Raw genomic sequence first — 25298 nt, 5'->3', positions numbered from 1 at the left:
CTTGTCAGAACCGTGTTGTTATAGAAAGTTAATGAACACCTTCTGACCAATCAGATTAGAGAGTTCAGCGGTGGTGCTGTGCAACTATAAAAACGACATAATTATTTTTTTCCTCTCATGCAGATTTTGATGGTTGACTTCAGACCAGTTAGGGCTGTTATTAGAAAATTGGTGGCCATTAAAAATTTGTTCACCTGCAACCACATTATAAAGTGCATAAGAGATCATAAGGGTCAAGCCCTGGCCGTGGCCTGGAGCCCTGGCCTCCACCAGATGTGATTTTAATGAGCCTTTACTAACTGTGCAGTAGGACGACATCATCCGTTTAGGCATTTTTTCCTTCTGGTTTAATTACTTGCCATGTCTAGTAAATGTTTTAAAAAGGAACTCTGTCGCTGTGTAGTGATTATACTAATGGTACAGAACGCGCTGTAGTCACACAAGACATTTCCTCCTCACTTTTATAGGCCGAGGCGAGCACTCTAGTGTTTAGTACGTACAGGAGGAGGAATCTTCACACGTGTGGAAGTGGGTGGATAACGCTTTCTTCCAAGTGTGTGTGTGTGTGTGTGTGTGTGTGTGTGTGCGGTCGGCTGGTTTCACATGTTTCCTCCGAACGAAGGCCGTCGTCCTGCCTGGTTGGTAGCTGTGGGGTGTGATGGGTAGAGATGCCTGATGGGAGGGACGGAACGGGCTGCCATGACTCAATTAGGGAGAAAATTGGGGGACAAAAAATTAGGAACAGTGAAGCATCACAGTGTAAATCAGATTAAAGTATTTATTCCGTTTTAATTGCTTTTGACATTATGTCATTATAATTATCAGACTATAAGTAAGAATGCTGTTAGATGTTTGTTTTTTTGTGAATATACATCAATGTTATATGAGATTAAAATGTAAAAGCCCAAGCCTTACATTTCTCTGGAAACTTTGTGTACTATGTGTAGCTCTTAATACATCTACTCTGTATTGAAGTTTTTTTTTTTTTACATTTTAATCCTTGTGTTTGATTTTATTATTATTTAGTAATTTGTTCATTCATTTATCTTCTGTAATAACTTTATCATGATCCGGGTCTCGGTGGATCTGAAGTGTAATCTGAGAACTGGGTGTGAGGCAGGAATACACTGTATGGGACAGCCCCACACACACACACACACACACACACACATTCTTATTTATGCCTTGGAGCAATTTATAGTAACCTGTACACCTACCAGCATGTTTTGGGGAGGTGAAGCAAAGAACCAGGAATAAACCACATGAACGTGAAGGGAACATACACAGAAACTCCAGACAGAGATCAGAACATGTCTACATAATGAAGTTATTATTATTATTATTATTATTATTATTATTTCCTTTTTTCCCCCCATTTTATTAGTTCAGCATGAAACCAGGCTGGTGAGACAGTCTCTTCACCCAGACACACTACAGACTTTTATTCACATTCACAGAGCAGACTTAGACCCTTGGGAGATGATTTCACGTGTGTCATCCTAACACGGTTATGCTCCTGAGACGTTAAATTCAACCCTCATTTTTGCTTTCATAGCCTCAGATTTATACGTATTCTAATGAAATTTCCCTCCTTCAAACGTTTTCCTCTCTCTCTCTCTCTCTCTCCTCTAAGAGCATGTTTCACTTCCTCACCGTCGGGAGAGAAAGGCGTGCCATTGCAGCGTCGACAACAAGATGGCAGTGTACACTAAGTCATATTCCCCAGAGGATTTGCTTGTGGAAGATAAACATAGCTCAGGAAAGGATGGAAAGGAGCACAGAGTTGAGTCTTATATCCCTACTGTATAGAGCATGTGAAGGAGCATTTGCATGTGTATTGATGGAGCTCTGTGTATGTGTGTGTGTGTGTGTGTGTGTGTGTGTGTGTTTGAGATTGTTCTTCTTATGATGTAGGTTGAATGAGTAGGTCTAGGTCTGTGTGTGTGCGTGTGTGTGTGTCCGTGTGCGTGTGTGTGTCTGTGTGTGTGTGTGTGTAAGAAAGATATTGTGAAGTTCACTTGCAGGCCTGCCTTCATCCATTTATACCAGGCAGTGTGTGTGTGTGTGTGTGTGTGTCTCTGTGTCTCTTCCTCTGTGTATTTTTCTGTCTGTGGCTGTGTGTGTGTGTGTTCAGGTTTTTAGCCCCTTTATGAGCATTAAATGTCTCTATAATTATATCAGTACATGATTTTTTTAAACTGAGAGACCAGAAGATTTAGTTTAGTCGCTGAGGCCGATGTTAGATTCTGTGTAGACGTGTGTGTAACATTATTTAGTTCATTATTTAGTTATGCTAACTCAGTAGAGGCAATACACACAGATAATAAAACTAAATTGTCATGCCCTTGTGTGTATGTGTGGGTTTATATGTCTGTGTGTGTATGTGTGTGTGTGTGTGTGTGTGTGTGTGTGTATACTCAGCTGGAGTACTTTGCTTCAGGCTTCTTGGCCTGTTCCTGCATCACATCCTCCAACTAAGATTTCTAATTACAAACTGACTTCTTTTGTTTTTGTTGTCTGATTGCCGCTTGGCGATTCTAATTCCCCGGCTTTGGCATTGAGAAGAGCTTATTATAGCGTTATCCTTCTAGCATACTGAAAAAAAAAACCACAACGCTGAGGCAAATTAGCTGCTCCGTGACTTTATTTCTGTTTATGTTTCCCTATCATGGATTTGCATTTGCATCGGTAAAGCTGTGCATTTCCTGAGTGTGTGTGTGTGTGTGTGTGTGTAAAATGGTGGTGTGTAGAGGGTCAGATGTATGCATTAAATCGTGTGTGTGTGTGTATGTGTGCATGCATGCTATATGTCTGTGTGAGCATCTGTCTGGCAGAGCTATTAGAACTCATTTTAGTCGAGGAAGAAATAATCACCTCTTTGGAATATAAAATTAGCAAAGCAGCCAGTGATTATTCCTCTATTGCCAAGCATTATTACACAACTCTAGCATTTAGTGCAGATTATTACAATTACACACACGCCATAAACACCACAGTCAGAGCTTGTTTTTTTTGGGTGTTTTTTTCATGAATGGAGAAATTTCAGTGAGAAAACTCAACGCTAAATGTGCTGTTTAACAGTTTACTGTGTAATTTATAACTTTTCTCTGCTACATAGTACACCACATGTTCGACAGATATCATTACTCACAGCAGGATCGGAAATGTTGGGTGTAAAAAGGAGTACTCTAGTTTTTTCCCCCCTCAACTCTGTTTACTGCCTCTGTAGTGATTCCCAAATCGAGGTTTTAACACGTTTCTCCACACTGAGAAAAACAAATCTTTTGACTTAAACCTCACTTCACAAGTCTAAGGGCAACAATTAACATTTATGCAAAAATGAAAAGAAAGCTGTAAGTGTGGAATAAATTGAAATGGGCCACACTGTTTCAGAAAAATCAGGGTCATATGATAGTGAAGCTGAGCTCTGGTACCACTCCAAAGTTGAGTCATTTCCAATAACACCAGAGGTTTATTTCTCTTAATTTGCCACCGATAACATACCATACTTTTAGTTTCATTTAATATTGTGGACAAAAAAAAATTCCAGTTCAGATTAGCAGTACAGCAGATTTAAACAGATGTTCCCTCACTAGCCTTGCTTTTAATTTCCACTTAATAAAGACAGAAAAGCAGCTTGTAATATGACCAAGAAAGAGCAAAATCGTCTGTCCTGAAGATGTTCTTTTGGTGCTGATGCTGACACTAGAGACTCCTTCTGTAAATGTTATATTAAGATGTCAGTACCACTGGTAGATGAATAAATAAATAAATAAATAATAGTAATAATAATACACATTTATTATTTATTTTAGATTATGTGGTGTGTCAACCATAACAAGTCCCCATTAGCTGTTACCATAGAAACAATACTGTATCAGAGAAGGAGTGCATTAATATAAAACTGCACTTTGAATTAAGTGTCAGCGCTGCTGCTATAGGAAATTAATCAACTCCTTCTGACCAATCAGAATTGAGAACAGCGCTATTGTCTGCATCATTTACCTTTCAGGACGGAATGTGATGCCAAAGGGTTTGTGTGGAATTACATTTGACCGTAAGTGCTGGAACTGCTTAATAAAGCTACTTAGCTGTGCTCAGATCTTCACTTAAAGTGTAAAGCTTGTTGTTTGCCTCAAATATTCACAATTCAACAACTGCCCTTAGACTTCCCTTATAAATCCATTTTGACTAAACAGGTTTCCTGGGCTTTTCTCAGTGCTAGGAGGGGGAAAAAATGTCATAATCACACCTAGGCTAGAGATGAGGTGGATAGAGATCAGGATAGCAAATGCTGGAGTATTCCTTTAATCAAAAGAGACGAGGTCCTATGGATGCGGGAAGAATGTATTATTATGTATTGTGTAATGACCACTGAGACTACAAGGTGAAAAGATAACAGTCTTCACTGGCCATACACAACATAACCATAACCTCTGTGTTCTCAGCAGTCTTTGCCTCCCCTGATTGCTCTAAATAAATGGTTTAGCCTGTGTTAACTCATATGAAAAGGCCATAAATGGGGATCAGCGCTAAGTGGCTACTGTCATGACTTCACCCCCATACTCTCTTTCCCTCTCTCCTCTTCTCCTCTTCTACTCTCCTCTCTTCATCCTAGAGACCCTTATCAGCTATTAAACTCCCTCTCTCTCTCTCTCTCTCTCTCTCTCCCGTATTATTTATTAATTGAGTTGATGTTTTTATCCCCAGTCCTCCCCTCCCCTGCTGGTTTGTGTATGTCAAAGCGCCACAAATTAGCCCAATGTACGGCGCAGAGAGCCCTAGCTAATGAGGGGCTGTCAGCGAGGTGAATGCACAGGAATTAGCACGGCGCCTGGCTTGAGCAGAGAGGAGTGGAGGGGGAGGGTATAGTTCTCTTTATCTGCAAGAGTGTATGACTGTGTGATAGAAAAAAAAACACAGCTCAAAGGGATTATGCTGCGTTTGTTGCTTTGTGGCCTGATGGGATAAAGTAAAAAAGGATCTTAATGTTGTTGTGCAGTGTAGTGTTTGTAATCTGATCATTAAGGTCGTGAATGAAGACGTTAAAAAAAAATACGGATACATAACCTGCATCATATACTGTATTCTGTACATATCATCTATTTTGCTGTGGATGGACAGAAAACAGCTGCTTGCTTTATTCCATATTGCTGTGTGTTTTGATGTCAGACACATATGAGTGTGTATAGTGCATCTCTCTTTCATCAGGACAGAGACGTCTCTCCCTACAGACAGTTCACGGCTCCGACATTCATTAGCTGCATTATTACGACCCGTCGGCTAATGGAGGGATTTGAATGCTTACTGCACTCTGTCTCCCTTGATTCATTTCCGTAAACAGCATCCCCAAAATGGCAGGCCACTTTAAGTCACTGGGAGCGTTTCAGAGCGCTAGTGGAACTCGGACCGCCTAATTAATCAAGCATTGGCCAAAATGAGATTATCTGTAACGGGAGACGATGTGCTTCGGGTCGAGACAAAAACACGGTGGCCCGCATGCGACAAGCTGAATACGAGGTCCTCGCCATCGCTCTATCAGCCTGTGCATGAGTGCCTCGCTCGATTATCTCTTCCCGTCACTAAACTCTTGTTAATACGCCGCCGTGGATGTTTGAGCATGCCGGAATGCGTGCGTGTCGACAAAGAGCCCACTCTGCCATAGCCGCCTGCTATCGTCGCGCATTGTAATGTTAGAAGTCAAAATAGGCCCGATTCATTTGCTCACATGGAGCTAAGTGCATTCTTGGCTCAGGCAGCGCTGGAGTTGTGTATGCATGGCGTACGCCAAGGAAGCCATTTGTGACAGGCCACTGTTACTGCCCTGTGTCATAGTGTGAGGCTCTGGCAACCCTATACCTCAGTCTGATCTGTAGCCAATGTAAAGAGGCACCTGAATAAATTAGCTTCTTTTCTCTCTCTCTCTCTCTCTCTCTCTCTCTCGCTCTGTCTCTGTATCACCACCTTGTCCATTTCTGCATACAGTTTACACTGGACAGAGCTGAGCAAGAGTCCCATTTGCCTAGCCACTATATTACTAAACCAAACATGCTGCAAACTGTTGACACACACACACACACACTCACACACACACACAGATGCAGGCTCCCACTCCCAAACTCATAACAATGTATGTCGGGCTGCCAGAATAACAAATAGGCTCAGCAACCCATGCATGCTAATGTTATGTTGTAAGCAGTTTTGTTGACAAGTGCTAATACTTCTTTCATACTCTCATCAAACGCAGCTAATACAGCAACCATTACTTGCTAGCTCATTCTACCAGACATGATGGATGGTGACCTTAATATGGGTTAGCCCAGTTTTTGAGAGTTAAACCACCTGTCATAAATCATGGAATTATTACAATGCACTTTAATTGGTTAAGGACTGTTTATTTCCTAAAGAGCTCGGAAAAATTGGGTTTCGGCACTTTCTAATTTGCGGAGTGCATTTCCATTACGGGCCACGCTTTAATATTACCCTTCTTTGTCATGCAAAATATGCAACACGCTGGCAATCTATTAATTGGGAGAAAGAATGCAAGGCAAGCATAAATCTGTGTGTTGGTTGTGGTGGTGGTTGTTGTTGTTGTTGTTGTTGTGTGTGATGCAGAAGAGCAGATTTCATATTGCTTTCTGTACGGAGAAAAGAAGCTGCTGCAGTGTAGATAGAGAATAATGTAAGCACGCCTAAGGCTTTGGATGCTGTTGAAGCTGGGTGTATTGTAGCTAATGCAGCAATCACTGGATTATGTCATATTTTTGCCCGCCTTGCAGTTGTGAAAGTGCACGATCATCATTTATGCCATTCATAAGAATCACACTTCTTGCTAGAGGTACAGGAATTTCTGGTTGTAATTGATATGTGTAATTTTGCTGCTGTGACTCTTTCTTATGTGTGTGTGTGTGTGTGTGTGTGTGTGAGTGTGTTTCTTTCTCTATATTAAAGGCTTTCACTCTTTTTATGACTGTACCATCCCCCCCCCCCCCCCCCGTCTCATTTTGCGGGAGAGATGACGTGAGTAGGGCACACCCTCGGATGACACTCATCTTCCTCCCATCCCTCATTTCCCAGCCTGTCACTCAGCTGCTGGCCTTGACATCCTGGCAGACCAATCAGGCTCCGTCTCTCGGGACATTTTGTCACGCCTTTAAGGATGCATGACAAAGTGCTGCTTGATTTCCCAGTGGCCAGCCACTGTAGCACAGTCACACAAATGTATACAGAGACATGCACACACACACACACACACACACACACAAAGCAGTCGTCACACCAATCCCTTGGCACAAGTACACAATCAGAAAGGCATCACTCATCTCCTCACAATAATCTTAAAAAACAGACCTATTGATATACAAATGTCAGATATGCTGCTAGTAATTAGTAAGTAATTAGACACACTGAATTTGAGGACACTGATATCTAAACTGGCTGAAACAAAATAAATAGAAATAATTTTCGCTTGATATTCTGCACTTTGAATCTCTTTGTTTTGTTCTGAATTCAGTGTAGTGAGCTATGAGATAAGAGACAAAGCCAAAAGAAGCATGTCAGTGATCAGATCTTGACAGACGTCAGTGTGTACTGAGACTTTTGCTCACTATGTATGAAATGAAATCGATTGTGTCTATTCAAATCCCCTTCATGGAAGCAGGACTCAATACTGAGAATCATTACCAATCAGAATGGACAGTCCATTTAACATAATTAACCTGCTTAACATCAGGGCATCTTTGGGTCAAATTTTCTGCAGGAGCGAGCATGATTGGTCAGATTTTCTACTGGAGAGAGTGGGATTGATCAAAACGTTACAGATGTGGGTGGGATTGATCGAATCTTCTACAGAGGAGGGAGGGTTTGGTAAGACTTTTTACAGGGTCGGGTGGGATTGGTCAGATTTCTATAGACACAGGTGGGACTGGTTAGACTTTCTACAGGAGTCAGTGGGTTTGATTAGTCTTTTTACAGAGGCAGCAGGGATTGATCAAACATTCTTCATGAGCAGGTGGGATTGGCCAGTCTTTCCACAAAGGTAGTGGGATTGGTCAGTCTTTCCACAAAGGCAGTGGGATTGGTCAGTCTTTCTACAGAAGCAAGTGGGATTGATAAGAGTTTCTATTGAGGCAGGTGGGATTGGTCAGACTTTCTACAGAAGCCTGTGGGATTGATCAAACCTCCTACAGAGGAAGTTGTGATGGGTCAGTCTTTCTGGGGGTGATTAGATGTTCTACAGGAGCCATTGGGATTGGTCAGACAGAAGCAGGTGGGATTAATAAGAGTTTCTTTTGAGGCAATGGGATCGGTCAGTCTTTCCACAAAGGCAGTGGGATTGATTAAACTTTTTACAGAGGGGGTTGTGATTGATCAAACTTTCTATCGCCGGTAGACAGGATTGGTCAAACTTTCTGTGGAATCAAGTGGGATTGGTCAAACTTTCTCTGTGAGGGGCAGACAGAGTTGATCAACCTTTCTGAGGGGGGCAGGTGAGGTTTTTTTGGTAGAATGCTTTGGTGGAATGGGCAAGAGCACCTATGATTGGACGGAACATGAAACTTATTATAAGAATTTATCTGATTTTTAGAATGCTGTACACGACATCTAGTTTCTACCATTTGGTACCACCTGACCTCATCAGTGTATCTTCTACTGCACCCGTTCTCAAGATGCCTGAAAAGAACCTCCAGATTTATCTCTTAGATAATAAAAAAAAAGGCATCATCCAAGTACAAACAGGACCTGATCTTTAATAGTGAACTAGTTGTACTGTAGGTGAGGTATGTACTAGGTGTATTTGGAAAAAAGCGAACCTAGAGTTCTCAGCAACTGCTAGAGAAAATGCCCACTAGCCATCAGACTTTAACTTGGTCAGTGTGGTGGCTTTTTATATCAGATGATTGAGCAGCTCCAGACCTGAAGCTTTTTCATGGTGAAGGCTTGGGCCTGGGGACAGACAGCCACAACACTAAAGCCACAAAGCTGTGCATGCTACACTATCACACACTTCCCCTCTTTCACTGTCACTCTTCTCTAACACTGTCAATGGCAGGAATCACTGTGTGGAAGAGGTGGAAATGCCTCTCGATGGCAGGTGAAAAAAAAAGAAAACCCATGATTATACAGTCATGCCAGTCAAGTACACTAATTCCTACAATTCACTAACATCTCACTGTGGAACAGGAAAATATCTATTAAAGTATTTGCTCATGAAAGGCAGAGATATTTGGTGGCAGAGTTCACAAGAGTCGGAAACGTATTTCAGGTTTTGAGAACCCTTATACCTGTCAATCAAAGGAACTTGAAACACCCGAATAAACTACTTAGTATGCCTCTGATGGATGTGTTTATCAGTGATGTATAAAAAAAAGAAGAAGAAGAAGAAGAAGAAGAAGAGAGAGAGAGAGAGTAACAAATCCTGTGATTTATTGCACACCGTGGCTGTGTGCTTGTGTACTGTAGCATTAAAGCACTGTATTTAAGAGATAGTAAATTAATTAGCGAGATGTAAAACCTTTTTGGCTTTGCGCTGTTATGACAGAAATCCCATGAGTACAATAAGCAGGCTTTATTGAAGTTTGATACATTTTTTTGCAATTCAGCTCTTCCTGACATTAGCAGTGTTTAACTTTCAGGTAAACCACTAAAGTGTGAACATTTTTTTGCTGGCATGGTGTTGGTTATTTGTCAGCTTTTTCTTCTGCAAGGCGCTCAGGGTTTATAATCGTGCCTTAAAGACAGAACCGAGAGACAGATTTTTTTAATATATGTGTACAACATCTGTAGTGTGTTTGTGGAGTTACTATAGACAATTATTTCTGAGTACTAGGATAACTCGCCTGTTTGCACATCTAACAGACGTAGAAAGTGTAGAAAATGAAATCTGTAATTTCCTTAATCATTAATTAAGAAAAATAACACAATGCATGCTGTTTTTATTAATCAGCAACTATGTTTTTTATTCCTCTTACGCTATAGAAATTTGTTATTAGATAATAGAAAGTTATTAAACAATGACACCTCGTATTCTGTGTCTATTTATAGTTCTGTTTAAAGTCTATTGAATGTTCATGAACCTCATGAAAGTTAGGTCCTATATAGCTATACAGCAGCTATAAACACGTGTTTACTCCCCAGACTCACATTATCTCTTTCTTAAATTCATAATAATAAAAAAAAAGAGCTTGTCAGAGAAACCACAAAGATCTCCATCCTGAAGACATCTGAGTGTTACAAAGCGCCGACACCTTCCAGAAATTCCTAATAAATAAATTCCTCACAGAAACCATCAACAATTAATGGATGAAATGGTTTTCTAGAAATGACAATATATTATTATGAGTTCATGAATATAAACCCGTGATTTATCTTGCAGCTGGAAAGTCGACAGAGATGCTGTTGTAGAAAATGAATCAACAACTTCTGACCAGATTAGATTAGAGAATTAGAGAAGCCATCTACGTATTGATGAATTTCAGTGACGTAAGTAGTAATCTTAGACGTTTGAGTAAACAGGATTTCTGTTTATTTCTCAGTATAGATGAAGATGTTCAAATTATGCTGTGTGGTGCTCTCACAAGTAAGCAGACTACTTTATTAATGTCTAAAGGGAAATATGATGTTAGAACACACACACACACAACACATTAGGGAGAACTAGGACTTAACAGTTCACAAGACAGCGCAATATATATAATTTTTAATTTTAGATTGGAAAATATCGGCATATAATGTAATGCAGCAGTCTATGTTTGATTTTATTCATCATATAATGTAATTTAATATCTAGTTGGAAACATAGAAACATGGCTAAGTAGAGATATGCTAACATAACCTCACCTCATGCATCCTATAACAACTGAGAACATCTATTCTGATATATTTCAGTGTCCATGGTGGGATTTACGGGTGGTGTGGGACCCAGCAGGTGTGCTGTCACACTCCGAACAATGCACTCGTCCTCCTCTTTTGATGGGGTGTTTAGTTTAGCTTTTACCGGCGTAGGGATTTAGACAAAGATGAGGGTGTTAAGAATTCAGCCTATTCACATTAATCACCTCAACTTTCCCTTCCTTTCGGTCCGTGCCTTCCTTTATTTCAGGCTATGCTGAGCATGCCGGGGGCCTTGGGCTGCCTCCAAGTCAGCCGTGTCCCTCCGAGAGGATGAGAGTGAGAGTGAAGCCACAAGAATGAGGCTCCTTTTAGCTGGCAGTGTGCTGGAACTGGGGAAAGTTCACTCGTTCTGCTGGTGTGTTGCACCTGCGCTGGCCCGGGAGAGAGATAGAGGGGTGGACTGAGTGACAGCCGGACCAACCAGTGATGAGTGAGGAATAAGAATGCTATAATGTCACCTCTACCGTAGAGACCCTGCTGAATGGGGCTGCTAATGGATTTGTTTGTTATATAGTAAGAGACTCATGCATTAACACTTGCACGTATGCCTTACCCCCTCCTCACACACACACATCCTTTTGTAGCTAAATTTATGATCCTAATAGCCAAGTTCTCCAGGATGAAGTGTGAGGATTAACAGCCTCGCAGACTTTTATTACCTGTGTGGTGCTGGTAATTAGGTTAAACAGATTAGATGGGCGCTGGAAGTGTAAACGCTACGTATCTGGACTTGGTAGATTTATAGCTCTAGTAAGCCCTCTGAGGCTTCTCTTAATGCACTCATTTGATGGTGTCACATGTGCTTGACATGTTTGTTACTACCACTCCAGCACTTTAATATGGGCTGCTCTGAATGTAACTAATCACAATTGGTATTAGATGGCTGGAACTGGCCCATTCCCCTCCACCCCCACGTCCATGCTGTAATCTGGCAGGTGAGATTGATTTATTTATGGTGTGCAGCTCCCCATGGTCTTGGTAGTAATGCGTGTGATTATGCGTGTTTATTTTCTGGACATTTCGCATCTTCGTGGTGTCTTTTTGAGGCAGCTGTTAACTCCGCCAAGTTGCTTTGATTTAATTGATCACAAATGACAGCAATTAGGGATGTCAAAAAAAAAAATCCTGGTAATTGTGCAGAGCATGTTAATTGTATGGGCAGTGCTTGCTGCAGGTGGACACTGGGGTGGTGCCTATAGATATATTCTGCAATTTTCCATAATTGGAAGAGAGTTGGGACAGGGATGTATATGAGTGTAGTAATTAGTCGCGTACTGAGGCTCTGACACCTCCTCATTCTTCACATCCAGCTGAGCACACACACATATATCTATAGCGTGTGCGTGTAATTTTCAGGGTAATCCTCAACCCAAGATTGCAACAAAGAACTTTGGTGTCAAAGTCTGCGTTTACCTACCGTGTTTTTCCACCCTCATGAAGTTCTGAAAATCCGAGGACAGGCCTACTGACGGGACACGGAGGCTATAACTTATTATGTGTTGATAGCTGGCGACAAATCATGGGGGACTGTGCGAAAGTGTGTGTTGTGTATGTGTGTGTGTGTGTGTATGTGTGCGTGTGTAAAACCCTTCACACCTCATTTAGCCCCAATGTAGCCACCTGGGTGGCGGCCCCTCAACCCAAGCAGCCACGGTACTTCCCTGCCTAGCTGACAGCGCCAAGCTCCAGTATACGGGCTCCGGCAACAGATTAATCAACGCAGACTGCCTGACAAATCACCCCGCTACCAGCATTGATCAGACAGAGAGAGAGAGAGAGAGAGAGCACATGAGACTGCCTTTCCCTGAGAGAGAAAAAAAGAAAGGTGCAGCTTGTATTACAAATATTTCCTTCTTCTTCCAGGTTTCTATCAACAGATCATACCCTCAAATCACACATTCCCTGTTACCAAGATATGACAGACATATCACATATCTGTACATATAACCTCATGCTTCATAACGCGCAGCATTAGGGCTGAATAAGCGCTGATGAGAGAAAACAATAGTGTTGTGTCTGGCTAATCCCATGCCTCAGGTGGCTTCCTCATATCCCCTATTCAGACTGAAGCAAATCAAATTAGAGCTGAAAATGGGTGAAATCAAAGACCTTAACACAAAAACATAGGGCCGCGTTTTAAATCAGGCCCCGTGGCCATTCCTCTGCCTTTTTATTATCAGCTACAATGCAGGAAGTTTGCGGCGCACGTTCACGCAGCATATCCAGATTAGTATTGCTGTGACATTTGGAGGGTTCGGTACTGCCACTGTAATGCTTTCCTGAGGGGAACAGTACGCATTCAAGAAGCTCGCGTTAATGCACTGTAGGCTTTATGTGATTTCTCCAACCACAGACAGTATAGAATGCATCTAATTGAATGCAAACATGAGAATATTCTTTCTTTGCTTGCTCATGCTGCCATTTTAAGTCTGTTGGGTCAATGGTTTTAGCAAAGCAGCATTTGCCTAGACGGTGTGCATGTCTCAAAGAAGACAAAAAAAGCATTGTTTGCATTGCCATACAGTAGAATGAAATATTTTGATAAAGATCCCAATCCACTTATTTTATATTTGATACAATGCTGATAGCAAAGCATTGTGTTTTGTCTCATATGACAACATAGCAAATGAAAATCTCTTAAATATAGTCAGATTGGTGTAGTATTTTATATTATAAACCAATTAGATATTAAAACTATTTCAGGACATTTTTAAAAACAAATTTCAAGCATGAAATAGTAAATTCTAACATTGTATTTCTAGAAAGAAGCTAAATGATCTGCCAATACAATAAGTCTAGACATAGCTTGAATAGTTTTATAGTTGGCTAACATATATATATATATATATATATATATATATATATATATATATATATATGTTTTTTTTTACTTGATTGTTTATTATTAAGATGTTATTTCTGCAGTTTGTTGACCTCATACCTGCAAGTAATCTGTGTTCAGTCAACAATCATTATACAAGCTTAATAATACTGGCATAAAACTTGTCAGTGGATCAGAAAAGACCAGCATTGAGGGTAGTATCTGTATTTAATATTCAAATAATGGTATTGAATCAAATACAACAGAAAAAAGGAATAAATATTCATAAACATGAATATTCATAGTTCAATATATGCTTTATACTGTATATTGTTCTAATCATCTGTTATCATGAATAATTAATCATCATTTTTATAGTAATGCTCAACATTCCAAATGAATTCATATTACATTTAATTACTTTGCCGTCTTGAAAGCCCAGTGCTTATGTGACCAGTTAAAAAGAGCTGGGAGTTACAATTCCTGTAGACAGAATTTCCCCCTACAGTCAGTCTGGAAGCAGCATATGCAAGGCCATTTTTGATAAAGGCGACTAAATGACATTGCAGATTACAGAGCAGCCACAGGTCTATGTGTCTGCTGTCAGTTTGAGATCGCGTGACAGAAAAGCATCCATTGATGTCGTGCTCGAAAATCCAGGAAAGCAGATGCAAGCCAGTGTTCGCTTCCCATCCATTTCCCCAGCATGTGGAGCAGCTACCTGTTTAGGTATGCACACACCATCTGGCTCATTCATCAGCACTCACTGCGAAACCCAGAATCAACATGTCCGAGAATCTCACACGGTCTGAGGCCTTGTATCAAGTTTGTATTGAACTATTTTCAGACGTCAAATATTGTATAATATTAAAAATAATGTCATCGTTTGCTCAGGATGTTGGTAAAGCCTGAACTGGATTGAAATGTTTACTAATAATCAGTACAAATATATATTTTTTGTCGCATTTGTGCTGCAAATCAGATCTTTACAGCTGAAACACAGAAATGTATCTTGAATTTAATTTCCAGGTATTTCCTCAGGCGTTTTCGTCATATTTATCTGCATATGTTTTGACACTGAGACTACAATGTCAGACTACAATGTCCTCTTCAACCAGATAAACTAATTGAGAACAACTACGTCTCTCAGATGCTGCCTCGTTACTAACCGGCAAACGTTAGCTTAAATTCCCCCCACCACAAGCCGTGATAACCCCCGGGTTATCAGTACAATCAGGAAATAGCTTAATAACTGCTAATTAATACCCAGTTGGCTGCTGATATGTACTAAATGCAATAACTTTAAATCATGCGTGACTTCCTGAAGTCCAAAGCTAAAGGGAGAAATAAAGAAAGAAGGATGAATGGTGGAGAACATCTAAGTGGTGGCCTCATTTTCTTACCAGTCCAATTAGACTGATTTGAGCCATGCCTCCTCTGTGAGGTTTTAGTAATTATGAGGCTACAGTGCTGGGATTCTGACCCCCTCAGGAATGATATTAAACCGTGGTCATATATTCACTCATTACTAGCCTCTACCCCAGGGCTTTCACACATGAGCTCAGTGGCAGAGGTCAGCAATGCTTTAAGTCTTGTTAATTCAAGATCGGTTTAAGTGGATGTGTTAATCTCACTTCTTTTATATAGTCGGAGTAGCCTGGTCATTGTTTAAAGCTCCGACAATTAACACTGTGTTTTGTTCTCATATAACTGGTTATATTCAGAATATCATTAGACGCCGTGTATTAGATTATAATGTTCCACTGAAAAACAAAAGGTATATTCAATCACAAATGCCCAGTTATGGTGTCATATAATTACGAAATGATCCGATTCTCAGCGGAAAAGAATATTAATTTACTGTCAGGCCCTTTTCTAAAAGGCTCATCTTGCTCTTTCAGAATGAATCCATTCTAGACTGACATTTGTCTCTTAAAAAAGCCTGACAATAGAAGCGAATCCTTACAAGGAGGATCGAGAGTATGAAGGTGTGCACATTTGCTCCTTATCTATTTCATGCCTCTGTTGTCTGATGTATTCGCAGAACATTATCATTTCATTATTAAAAAAAGAAGTAGCACCCTCCGATAGGCATCTGTAGATTAGGGGCGAGTGTGACAATAAATTAAGCAGAGTGTTTGAAAACACATGCAGCTGTAATTAGCTGGCATTTGATATTTAATGAGGTAACAGCGCTGATTTATTATCTCCAAACTCCCCCCAAAATTTCCATTAGCGTGGTGGGAAATGGTCTGTTTGAAACGTTCGCTATTGGCCAGCCTGCAGACTGTTAAACCACTGTAGATGATGCTGGCCAGAACACGGCAGCACATCCTGCACAGATGTCCTGTAGTTGCTTATATCGACTTTAAGTTCTTGAGAGTAAAGTAAAGAAAGTAAGATCAGGCTGGTCTTGTGTGTGGTCAGGTGATAGTGGAAAAAAACCACCCACAACCTACCTAAGCTATCCAAAGCTCGGGTCACTAATAGTGTGGAGTTTACACTGTTACAGTGTGTGTGATTATATCCCACCCAGTGTGTATCCCACCTTACAGCCAGGGTTCCTGCAATAAACACTGGATCTACCCTGACCCTGATCAGGAAAAGTGGTTACTAAAAATAAATGCCTTTTGACCTGAGTTGCGTCTGAGTATCGCTAATCTGCCTGTGTTACTATGGCAGACATGATAAGTCTTGCTACTAGCAGCAATGTTACTCTGAAGATACTAAACAGAACACTGAGGTACAAGCATAAATGTATAAATCTATATGGAAAATATTATCAGATTGTATAAATGACCATAGGTATAAAATAACATTATAGGCTACATGCTATCAAACTGTTTATAGGGATGTGGTTCTTGAGTAGTGCGGACAGGACGCTTTGATCGTTAATAACCCTCTCCATGAAACATGCCACTGCAATGAACTAGCTAATATTTAAAATGGTTATCATAAAAACCGTCTGGAATTTGAATTTACATCTGCTCTCTGCTAGGCATAAATTTTACACCCAGTCTGAGTGAAAGTTCGTCTTATGACCGGTTGATGAAGTGGTCTTAAATTTACACCAAGAAAATTACAACCAAGAGTAAGCCTTGGTGATACAACTGACTTTTATATATTCCTACAAAAAAAACACCTTCCTGGATGAATGTATGTATATTATATATGCGTATCCAGGGTGTGTTTTCTTTTGCCTCACACACAGTATTCCTGGAATAGCCTCCGGATTCATTACCCTGAGCAGGAAGGATAACATGCTTAATCCTGACTATTATTAAATCATCTCTAGCTAGGCTTAATGTTGCCATTATATCTAGTCTTCTTTCTTGCACTTGCGTCTGGTCAGTTGATGGACACTTTAAGTAGTTTGCTGTCAGCGCTTCAAACTGCTAGAAGCTTGAATTGGCTTCGGCTTCACGTGTAAGTCACTACGGATAAAAGCTTGCACCAAATGAATAAATGTAAATGTGAGTGTTAAGAGCGTAATTTGCTTGGCCTCTCACTTTTGCCGAGAGTGTGGAAGTGGATGGAAAGATCGATACTCTGGTAATCAGGTCACACTAGCTATCACAGTCAAACACTGGGACTATTGAGTAATCACATCACTGCTGTTCCTGCGCTGGTTAAATAGTGAGATCAAGAGGCGTTTCAGATGAAACCCCAAAGTCTTTGGTGCTGAATGACCACAAAAGCAAATGACTTCATGTTAACAAAAGGGAATGTCATCATTTCAACTTATTCCATTTGAGAATACCCGTCCTTGTGGCTACAGCCTGTGTTTCTTTTAAAATATGGATCATTTATGAAGGGAGGCACTGAATAAATGATAGCTCACACCGTAGACACACATGTAGGTGAAATCAGACTGAATCACTTTAAGTTGCTATAGACGCTCAGCCAGGAGCAGCAAGAAACAGCTTGTTGTGTGTGTACAGATACGTGGATATGTATGCACAAATGTGTGTGTGTGTGTGTGTTTAGAAGTGCAAAGCTTTGTTTATTCATTTATAAGGCCGTGGCTCGTGGAGACTGTGTGCTGTACGGGCTGTTGTACGCTGTTGCATGGGTGCATTGTGAGGAGGCGGTGTGTGTCGGCACGGCGTCTTTGTGGTAAAATAAGGGCTGTCATAGTGTTCTCGGGGTGCAGCCGAGCCCTGTCAGGGAAGACGGATTGCCTCTGTGGAGCTGCTTGATCCCTGGGACCTGGAGCTCGCTGGAGCCATCAGCAGGTGTCTGCCACTGCTGCTTGTTATGGCGAATACATGTGTGTGTGTGTTTGAGAGAGAAATATGGGGGCGGGGGGGTATGGTAAGAAAGACGGGCTTGTGGGGCTAGCATAAAGTTTTGCTGTTTGGTTAATACTTTTTAAACAATTTTGCTAACTAGTTAGCACCAGTAACTCTGATCACATGTATTATCTGGATGATAATTCAATACTCGAAACAATACATGTTGGGTTTGAGAGACAGTTTTGCCACAGGCTTGTCAGGCAGCTCGGTGGCTAAGAGGGGTAATGATTTAGCTGAAGTGATAGGGTCCTGGGTAGCGGCTCAGGAGCTGCTATTTCTGTGAGAGGTGTCATCCACACAAGGAGAGTGCACTCTTGATACGAGACAGAGCCAAGGGCAAACAGAGCACCGGTGCTGCTTTATTTGACAAACTCCAGTAGAGGTTAAGAACTGGGTGTGTTTAAATGAGCGCACCAGTCGGAGGGTGAGCACTGCGTGAGCAGAGTCGCTTGGCCTCTTCAAAAGACAAAACAGTCTTTCACCTGCCTATTTTTAAATCTACTCTCATTTATTTCATGTAAATGGAGATCACAAGAAGCCGCTAGATTATAATGAGGAGGTTACATTTTTTAAATTATTATTATTATTATTATTATTATTATTACTTTAAATAATACTTTTAGACAAAAGAGTTAAATCTAGCACTCAAATGGAAAGAGGTCCCTTTTCTTTATAATTTATGTAGATTCCTACAAAAGAAATATTTCTTTATTAGAAAGAGTCCTGTACAAATATCCAGAAGCATTTTATTATTTATTTATTTATTTTAAATTTAGCCTTTGTTTTTTATTATTGTTTTTTGTTATAAGTGTTTTTCTCAGTATTTTTATTTCTTTATATTTATTCCTGTTCTTACATTTTTTTTATTTATTTATTTATTTATTTATTTATTTATTTATTTATGGTTTATTTAATATTTTTAATCAATTTTTAATAAAAAGTGATGAATATAAAATAAATACATAAATGATGTATTTATGTATTTATGTAGTGGTTGCTGGCAGATGTTATTCTGAACACGGTTATTTAGTTATTTAGTAATTTACTCACGAACATCAGCTCATACTGTAGGCTACATTCATTTACTTTCAGAACTTTCACCCATTTTTCCTTCCTTCTGGACCACTAATCAGACAGGAAAGTCCTGTAACTTTTCAGACACTCTCAGCACTCACCTGAACCCCACTCTGTCATTTTTCTATTTTCCCACCACACCATTAGCGCAGGCCTCAAAGACGCTCAGGCCAGTAGCGTTGCGTGTGAAACCGAGCTCTTTGGTGCCGAGCGCTCTCTGATGTACAGGAGCTCATCAGTGGTGGAAGGGATTGGGCTCGTAAAGCCATGGTGCAAATATCAGATTCTCGGTTCAGTGTTTCAAAGGTGGTGCTGGAAGGGCTGTCTGGAGGTGCTTTGATCAGCCGCTTGACTCATGTCTCACGGTGGCCGGTGGAGGCACTGCAGCGGCGTTTGTGCTGGCAGAGATCAGAGTGGAGGGAGAGGGAAGAGGCTGATGGGGAGATGATGGATGGAGTGAGACGAAGGAGAACGGCAGGAGACGAGGGCCAGTCGCTGATGTAGGATGCTAGCTCGCTGTGGGTGATCTGTTTTTTATGCTTCAGCTAATGTACAGAAGTTGGTCTAGTTCCTGGTGTTTGTCTCTGCTTTGTTTTCTCACATTAAAAAAATAAAGAACGACGAAAGTTTCATTCAAACATAAAAGACATCGAAGCCGCATTTCGTCAGTATTCATTACAGGATCTAAAATAGTTTCGGCGAGAGTTTTAGCCGGTGGCTTTCCAGGAGTTTCTCCATGTGACCTATTCTTGTCCTGGCTACATATTGCAGTTCCAAAGGGCAAAACCTAGGAGCATGAAATGAAGCAGCGTCCTCTCATCCCAGGGCAAAAGGCAGAACTTCCAGAGCCCCAGACTGATCTTTCTCGCAGTAGACAAATCTGTCCTGCCTGTGGCACGCATGGAAAGCCCTGACCTTTTCACAAAGTTTAGCACTTTAAATATTTAGCTTTGCGTTATGATGGATCCTTGAAGTGCTAAGCATGTGTGAAGTCTCTGATTAGCGGAACTTGTCAGACTCCCTTTTTTGTGGGCCGGCACTGAGAGCAGCATCGCTCTTTGTTTGACAGGCACACATTTAAACAAACACGGGTACCTGACGGCGACTAGGAGCTGGCACGGGTTCGCTGGGAAACACGGAGCGCTGAGGAAAACCACTCGACCGGGCTGACAGTTACTCTAATGGCCTCGCTAGTTTCCCTCTCGGCCCTTATTGGGGGCTCAGCCTCGGTGTTGCACCAGAGCAGGGTTTAATGCGGTGGGAACACAGTGTGGGTCCGCTGGGTCCGATCTTCAAGCTCGACCTCAGATCCTACTAGGAAGATAGATGGCTTTGAGCTCCACTGACTCTCAGGGCACACTTTCAAATCGAAACCTTTCATTGTGGAATGCGGCAGGACATCTGTGTTGATAGTACATGTGTTGATATTACGTGTAGTCCTGGCTGGGCCTGTTTGACTCTTCTGCTATGCGCTGTATACATTCTGCTTAGCGAAAAGCGCACGGTGCATGCAAACATCGGTCAGCCTGCGACGTTTGCGCTCTGGATGGTGTCATGTGCGCACGTTTCTGGCGGACGGTGTAAATTCAGTAAATATATGAGTCCTAATGCATGTCGCCTGCTTTGTATGCAGAGAAAGAGCAGAGTCAGCGAGAATGGTATTAATGCATGACAAATGAGCATGGTGATAAGAATGAAAGGGCACATCAGAGCTGCCTTATTAAGACAGAAAAGCTGCTGGAATTGCTGTGTGTTCCTCGACGGCCCAAAATTCATCTCATTCCCCCTGCCGAAGCCGAGGCACCCTTCGACATCTTCCCACAATACAAGACTGAAGATTTTACACTTGTTACTATTGTGGTTACGCTAAAATTTGATCTCTCATGTATAAGCGGAGTACACACAGATAAAAATAAATGAGCCATTTGAAATTGTACACACATCATATAATATCGAACAGACACGGTTCTCAGTAAAGTGTTTACCATGGGTGTCAGGTTGGAAGCCTCTCTTCCCTCAATTTCAAATTTGCACTTAACACCTTCCTGTTGCTGGCCTTCTCATTTATCAAGTGCGTTTGTCCCACTGACAAGCTTCACACTGCCGGCGGAATATCAATATCAAGACGGCGCGGAGCGAGCGGCCCGGGTAACCTTCAGCTAAATGTCATTCTGCTTAATCCTATTTGAAAATTAAACATTGAAAAAAAAAAAAAAAAGCTTCAGCGTTTCCTCTTCCTCCATCCACGCAGTCACCGGGTCGGCGTCGGCGCGTCGCTGACATTTGTAAATATTGTGTTCTGCTCGTGTTCTCCATTATTTGTTATTTGTTTATTGCTCGGAGGTAATGACTGGCCGGAAATGAGTGACTGAAGCTATGTATCTCATTTTTTTGTCAGTTTTGTGTAGTTTGTGTGAGTGAGGAACGTGTACTCTGTAGCGTGTCTGCATGCTTGTGAGCCACTGAGGCGGCGCTCCGAAGCATCGCTATAGGAAACTGGAGTGTGTGAGAAAGAAAAACACACACATCGTGGAGAGCTGTTGCTGTCAGGTTCAGGCCCAGTGACTCTGCTAAGGGGCCTGTGACAGGGAGAAAGAGACACAGCTTCGAGAGCAGACAGGCGAGAGAGGCCCCCATGCATCAAACACACATATTTACATAAACAAATCCTCCCCATATAGCCTGTAATTACCACACTGACAGCGCCGGCCACGCAAGAAAAAAGAGCTTGTCTGATCGAGACAGATACACAATGACCGAGGCAGAAGCTCCATCAGAGTGCACCTACACTGGGGGCTTCTTTGTATGCATGAAGTGCATCAGATGATAGGCCATGTCTTCTTCTCCAATATATGGAGTCCATACATCCTCCTCTGAAGGAATTCCTCACTGCTGGATAGGGACACATAAAAACACACAGAGGTTAGAAAATGCAATTGTTCTGCCATAAACTAGATCTGTTTGTAGTGGAAATGACATCGCAGTTAATCCATACAGTCTGTGTGCTTTCAAAGCACAATCCAGTGTCCATATCGTACTCATGCCATAAAAAAAGATCCTATATTGTAATCAGGGATTGACCCTTACTTTTACATTCTGTTATAGCTGGTACAAAAATATGTCCTTCATCCTTCATGTGTGGAGTAATAAACACTGCTGAAACCACATGCGCTGTTCATGTTTGTGTAGTCAGATCCACTGAGAGCGTATGTTGTGAGAATGTTAAAGCAAACACAGCCCTGCCATTTTGTAATAAATACATATCTAATCCCTTTCTCTTAATGGTATCTTACCACCAGGAGTGGAAACAATCCAGAGAAATTATGCTCGATTGAACATACGGATATTGTCTCTTCAGTTAAATATGTAAAGTAGCCAATCAAAGGTATACTTGAAACGAATGGTCAAAGCTGTCTTCACTTAGAATATATTCAAGCACTTTATAGTGAAAAGGAAAGAATTTTAACAGAAATTAGAGAACAGAACATTTCCACAATGCCACACATTCGCATATTGTAGGAATGGTGTATTGTAGAAGGTCCTAGAGTTAAATGAGGCTTTTGTGTTTATATACGTTCTACTAGCTGCATTTGTGTGAAATGCAATCCAACCACAGCAGCGGCTTTTTTATGAGATTAGGTTACTTTTTAAATAAAAAAAATATCATTTTATTCATTTTATCTTGCATTTTCAAGTGAAAACTAATCAGTAATACGAACCAGTATCATTTAAATGAATAAATAGTAAGAATCCATAGAAACATTTACTTATGAGCTGTAAGAATAAATTTTAAGATTTATAATGAGTACATAGATGGACTAGATAAGACTAGTGTTAGGTTCATCCATCCATCCATCCATCCATCCATCTATCCATCCACCCATTTTCTGTAGCGCTTATTCTATACAGAGTCGCAGGGAACCTGGAGTCTATCAAGGTGGGGGACACCCTGTACATGGTGCCAAACCATCACACACACCCATTTACACACTTTGGACAATTTAGAACCTACATTGAATTTCATTGGACTGGGGGAGGAAACCAGAGGATCTGGAGGAAACCCCCAATGCATGGAGAGAAACACAAACTCATCAAAACACACACACACTGGGTGGAGACAGGAATCGAACCCCTAACGCCCATCGTGTCCTATATTAGAATTATTTATTTATTTAATGAACTTAATTCCACACAGGTAAGATGGGTCATTTCTTCTACTGTATAATAATGAAGCAGAGCTACTTTCCTCCTCTGCGTTCTACCGACTCATCTAAATTGATTGTTTCACATGTCTGTGGGCTTTGAAATGCATTGGCACCTCATGAATCTTGATAACAGGAGCCTACTATCTAACATGACTCAGAGGTATGGTCTGTGTTAACTTACATGATTCACGAATCACCACATTTCTCTCTGGATATTTGCTCCACACGAAGAAGGATTATATGGTAGTTTTATTATATTTTAATTCAGTACTGATATCAAGCCACAGTATGTCCATATTATGTACACAGCTATCACTAAATATCACTGTTTATTAGACTGATCAGTGAACTAATGTGTGTGTGTGTGTGTGTATTGCAGGTGGGAGATGCAGGATGGGGCTCCACTTGGAGATGATGAGAAGATGTTAGTGGATCACTTAAAGAAAACATATCTAAACAGAGCTCCAGAATCTTGTTCAGAAGGTCTCTGATCGACTTGAATGCTACACACCTGGATTTTAAAACTGTATTTTTGACTTTGCATGTTAAAATTGTTTATTATGAAGTTTTATTGTTTTTGTTGTTTAGTATGAGGTCCTGTGTTAGTACAGATATTAATCAGGCATCACTGTAAATAGAAGAAGCGGTTTAAGGAACTGCTGTTGAAGTGAACCACACATTCTGACCACACACACACACACTGAAGTGTCAGTATGTGGGATATATTAGTAATATTTGGTACATTTCTATTCTATTTTTAGGATAAATAATAAAAGTTCTATCAAATATTGCGATGTTTTCATTATTTCTTTATGTTATTTAAATATATAAATACAACTTAATTTGAACTTTATTAAGTGAGGATGCATAGTGGTTACAGATCTGGGGTCCCTGGTTGGATCCTGAGCTTGGGTTACTCCCTCACTGTGTTTCTGTGGATTTCCTCCAGGCTCTCCGGTTGCTTCTCACCTCTCAGAAACATGCAGTAGGTGTGACTGGCTATAGTAAATTGCTCCCAGGGGTGAACGAGTGTGATTGTTTATGCACAGACACTTGTTTTCAGTCTAGGTTCTCTTACACCACCCCATTGCTACACTCCACTCACTTTCTCTTGCTGGCCACATCAGATTTAAAACACTGATACTACCTACAAAGCCAAAACCAGACCAATATCCTCTTATCAAACCCTGCTTTTATCACACCCTGCATTGCACCATGCTTCATCTGGTACTCTAGCACTACTTAGTTGTAACCTCGTCTCTCAGTGTAGAAGAAAGGCATGCATCAAGACTCTTCTCTCTTCTGGCTGCTACAGTAGGTGATGGAATGAACTTCGTCTAGAAATCCAGACAGAATCACTTACTGTCTTTAAATGCCGTCTTTGCCCGAAAGTGCTTAAATTAGCATATTATTTAAAAATTAATCATTTCTTGTGTTGTCTGCGTGCTTCTCTTATTTTTTAACCTCCCAGGAAAGTTTCTTTAAGACTCATAGAACTCTGTGTCTGTGACCTGATGAACCCGGATGAGGATGATTTACTGATAAAAGTCCAGATAAAGATAAAGAGTCATCGTAGTGATACAACCAAATTTGTTTGGTACTGGAGCTCTCAGAGACCAGCAGCAAAAGGAAGCGTAAAATCTACAATATAAAATGCACAATATAAAAATAAAAATATACAGAGAAAATAAAGAAGGTAAATAAGTAGAATATAAATTATCACAGTATATACAGAATGGTGTATGCAGTGGGACATGAATTGGAGTAAAAACAGTGGCAGTGCTAACAGGTATTTATGAGAGTGGGGAAAGGACTTCTGTAAGTTGCCCTGGATAAGGCGGCTCTGCCAAATGCCAGAAATGTCCAATGTCCAATGCCATAAATATCCAATGTCCAATGTTCAATGCTGTAAATGTCCAAAATGCATAATGCCCTGTGATGGACTGGAGTCCTATCTCACGTGTATTCTCACCTTGTTCTAGTGTTCATGGTGCAGTCTTCCTATCCCTG

General features: G+C 40.8%; 1 protein-coding gene across 3 annotated transcripts in view; it reads left to right on the top strand.

Moving 5' to 3' along the window:
• Positions 1 to 24032, top strand: part of kiaa0825 (KIAA0825 ortholog) — a 119266-nt gene extending 95234 nt beyond the window's left edge. For all 3 annotated transcript variants that reach the window (XM_058375578.1, XM_058375579.1, XM_058375580.1), the window contains one exon: positions 23668 to 24032. In XM_058375578.1, the coding sequence (XP_058231561.1) occupies positions 23668 to 23779 (112 nt within the window). In that variant the 3' untranslated portion in view covers positions 23780 to 24032. The remainder of the gene's footprint in view (positions 1 to 23667) is intronic.
• Positions 24033 to 25298: the final 1266 nt, after the last annotated feature.

The sequence above is a fragment of the Hemibagrus wyckioides genome, linkage group LG22 (genome assembly GCF_019097595.1).
Source record: "Hemibagrus wyckioides isolate EC202008001 linkage group LG22, SWU_Hwy_1.0, whole genome shotgun sequence".
NCBI lineage: Eukaryota > Metazoa > Chordata > Actinopteri > Siluriformes > Bagridae > Hemibagrus > Hemibagrus wyckioides.
Note: the sequence above shows the minus strand (reverse complement) of the source record. Positions and strands in the feature narration are given on the sequence as shown.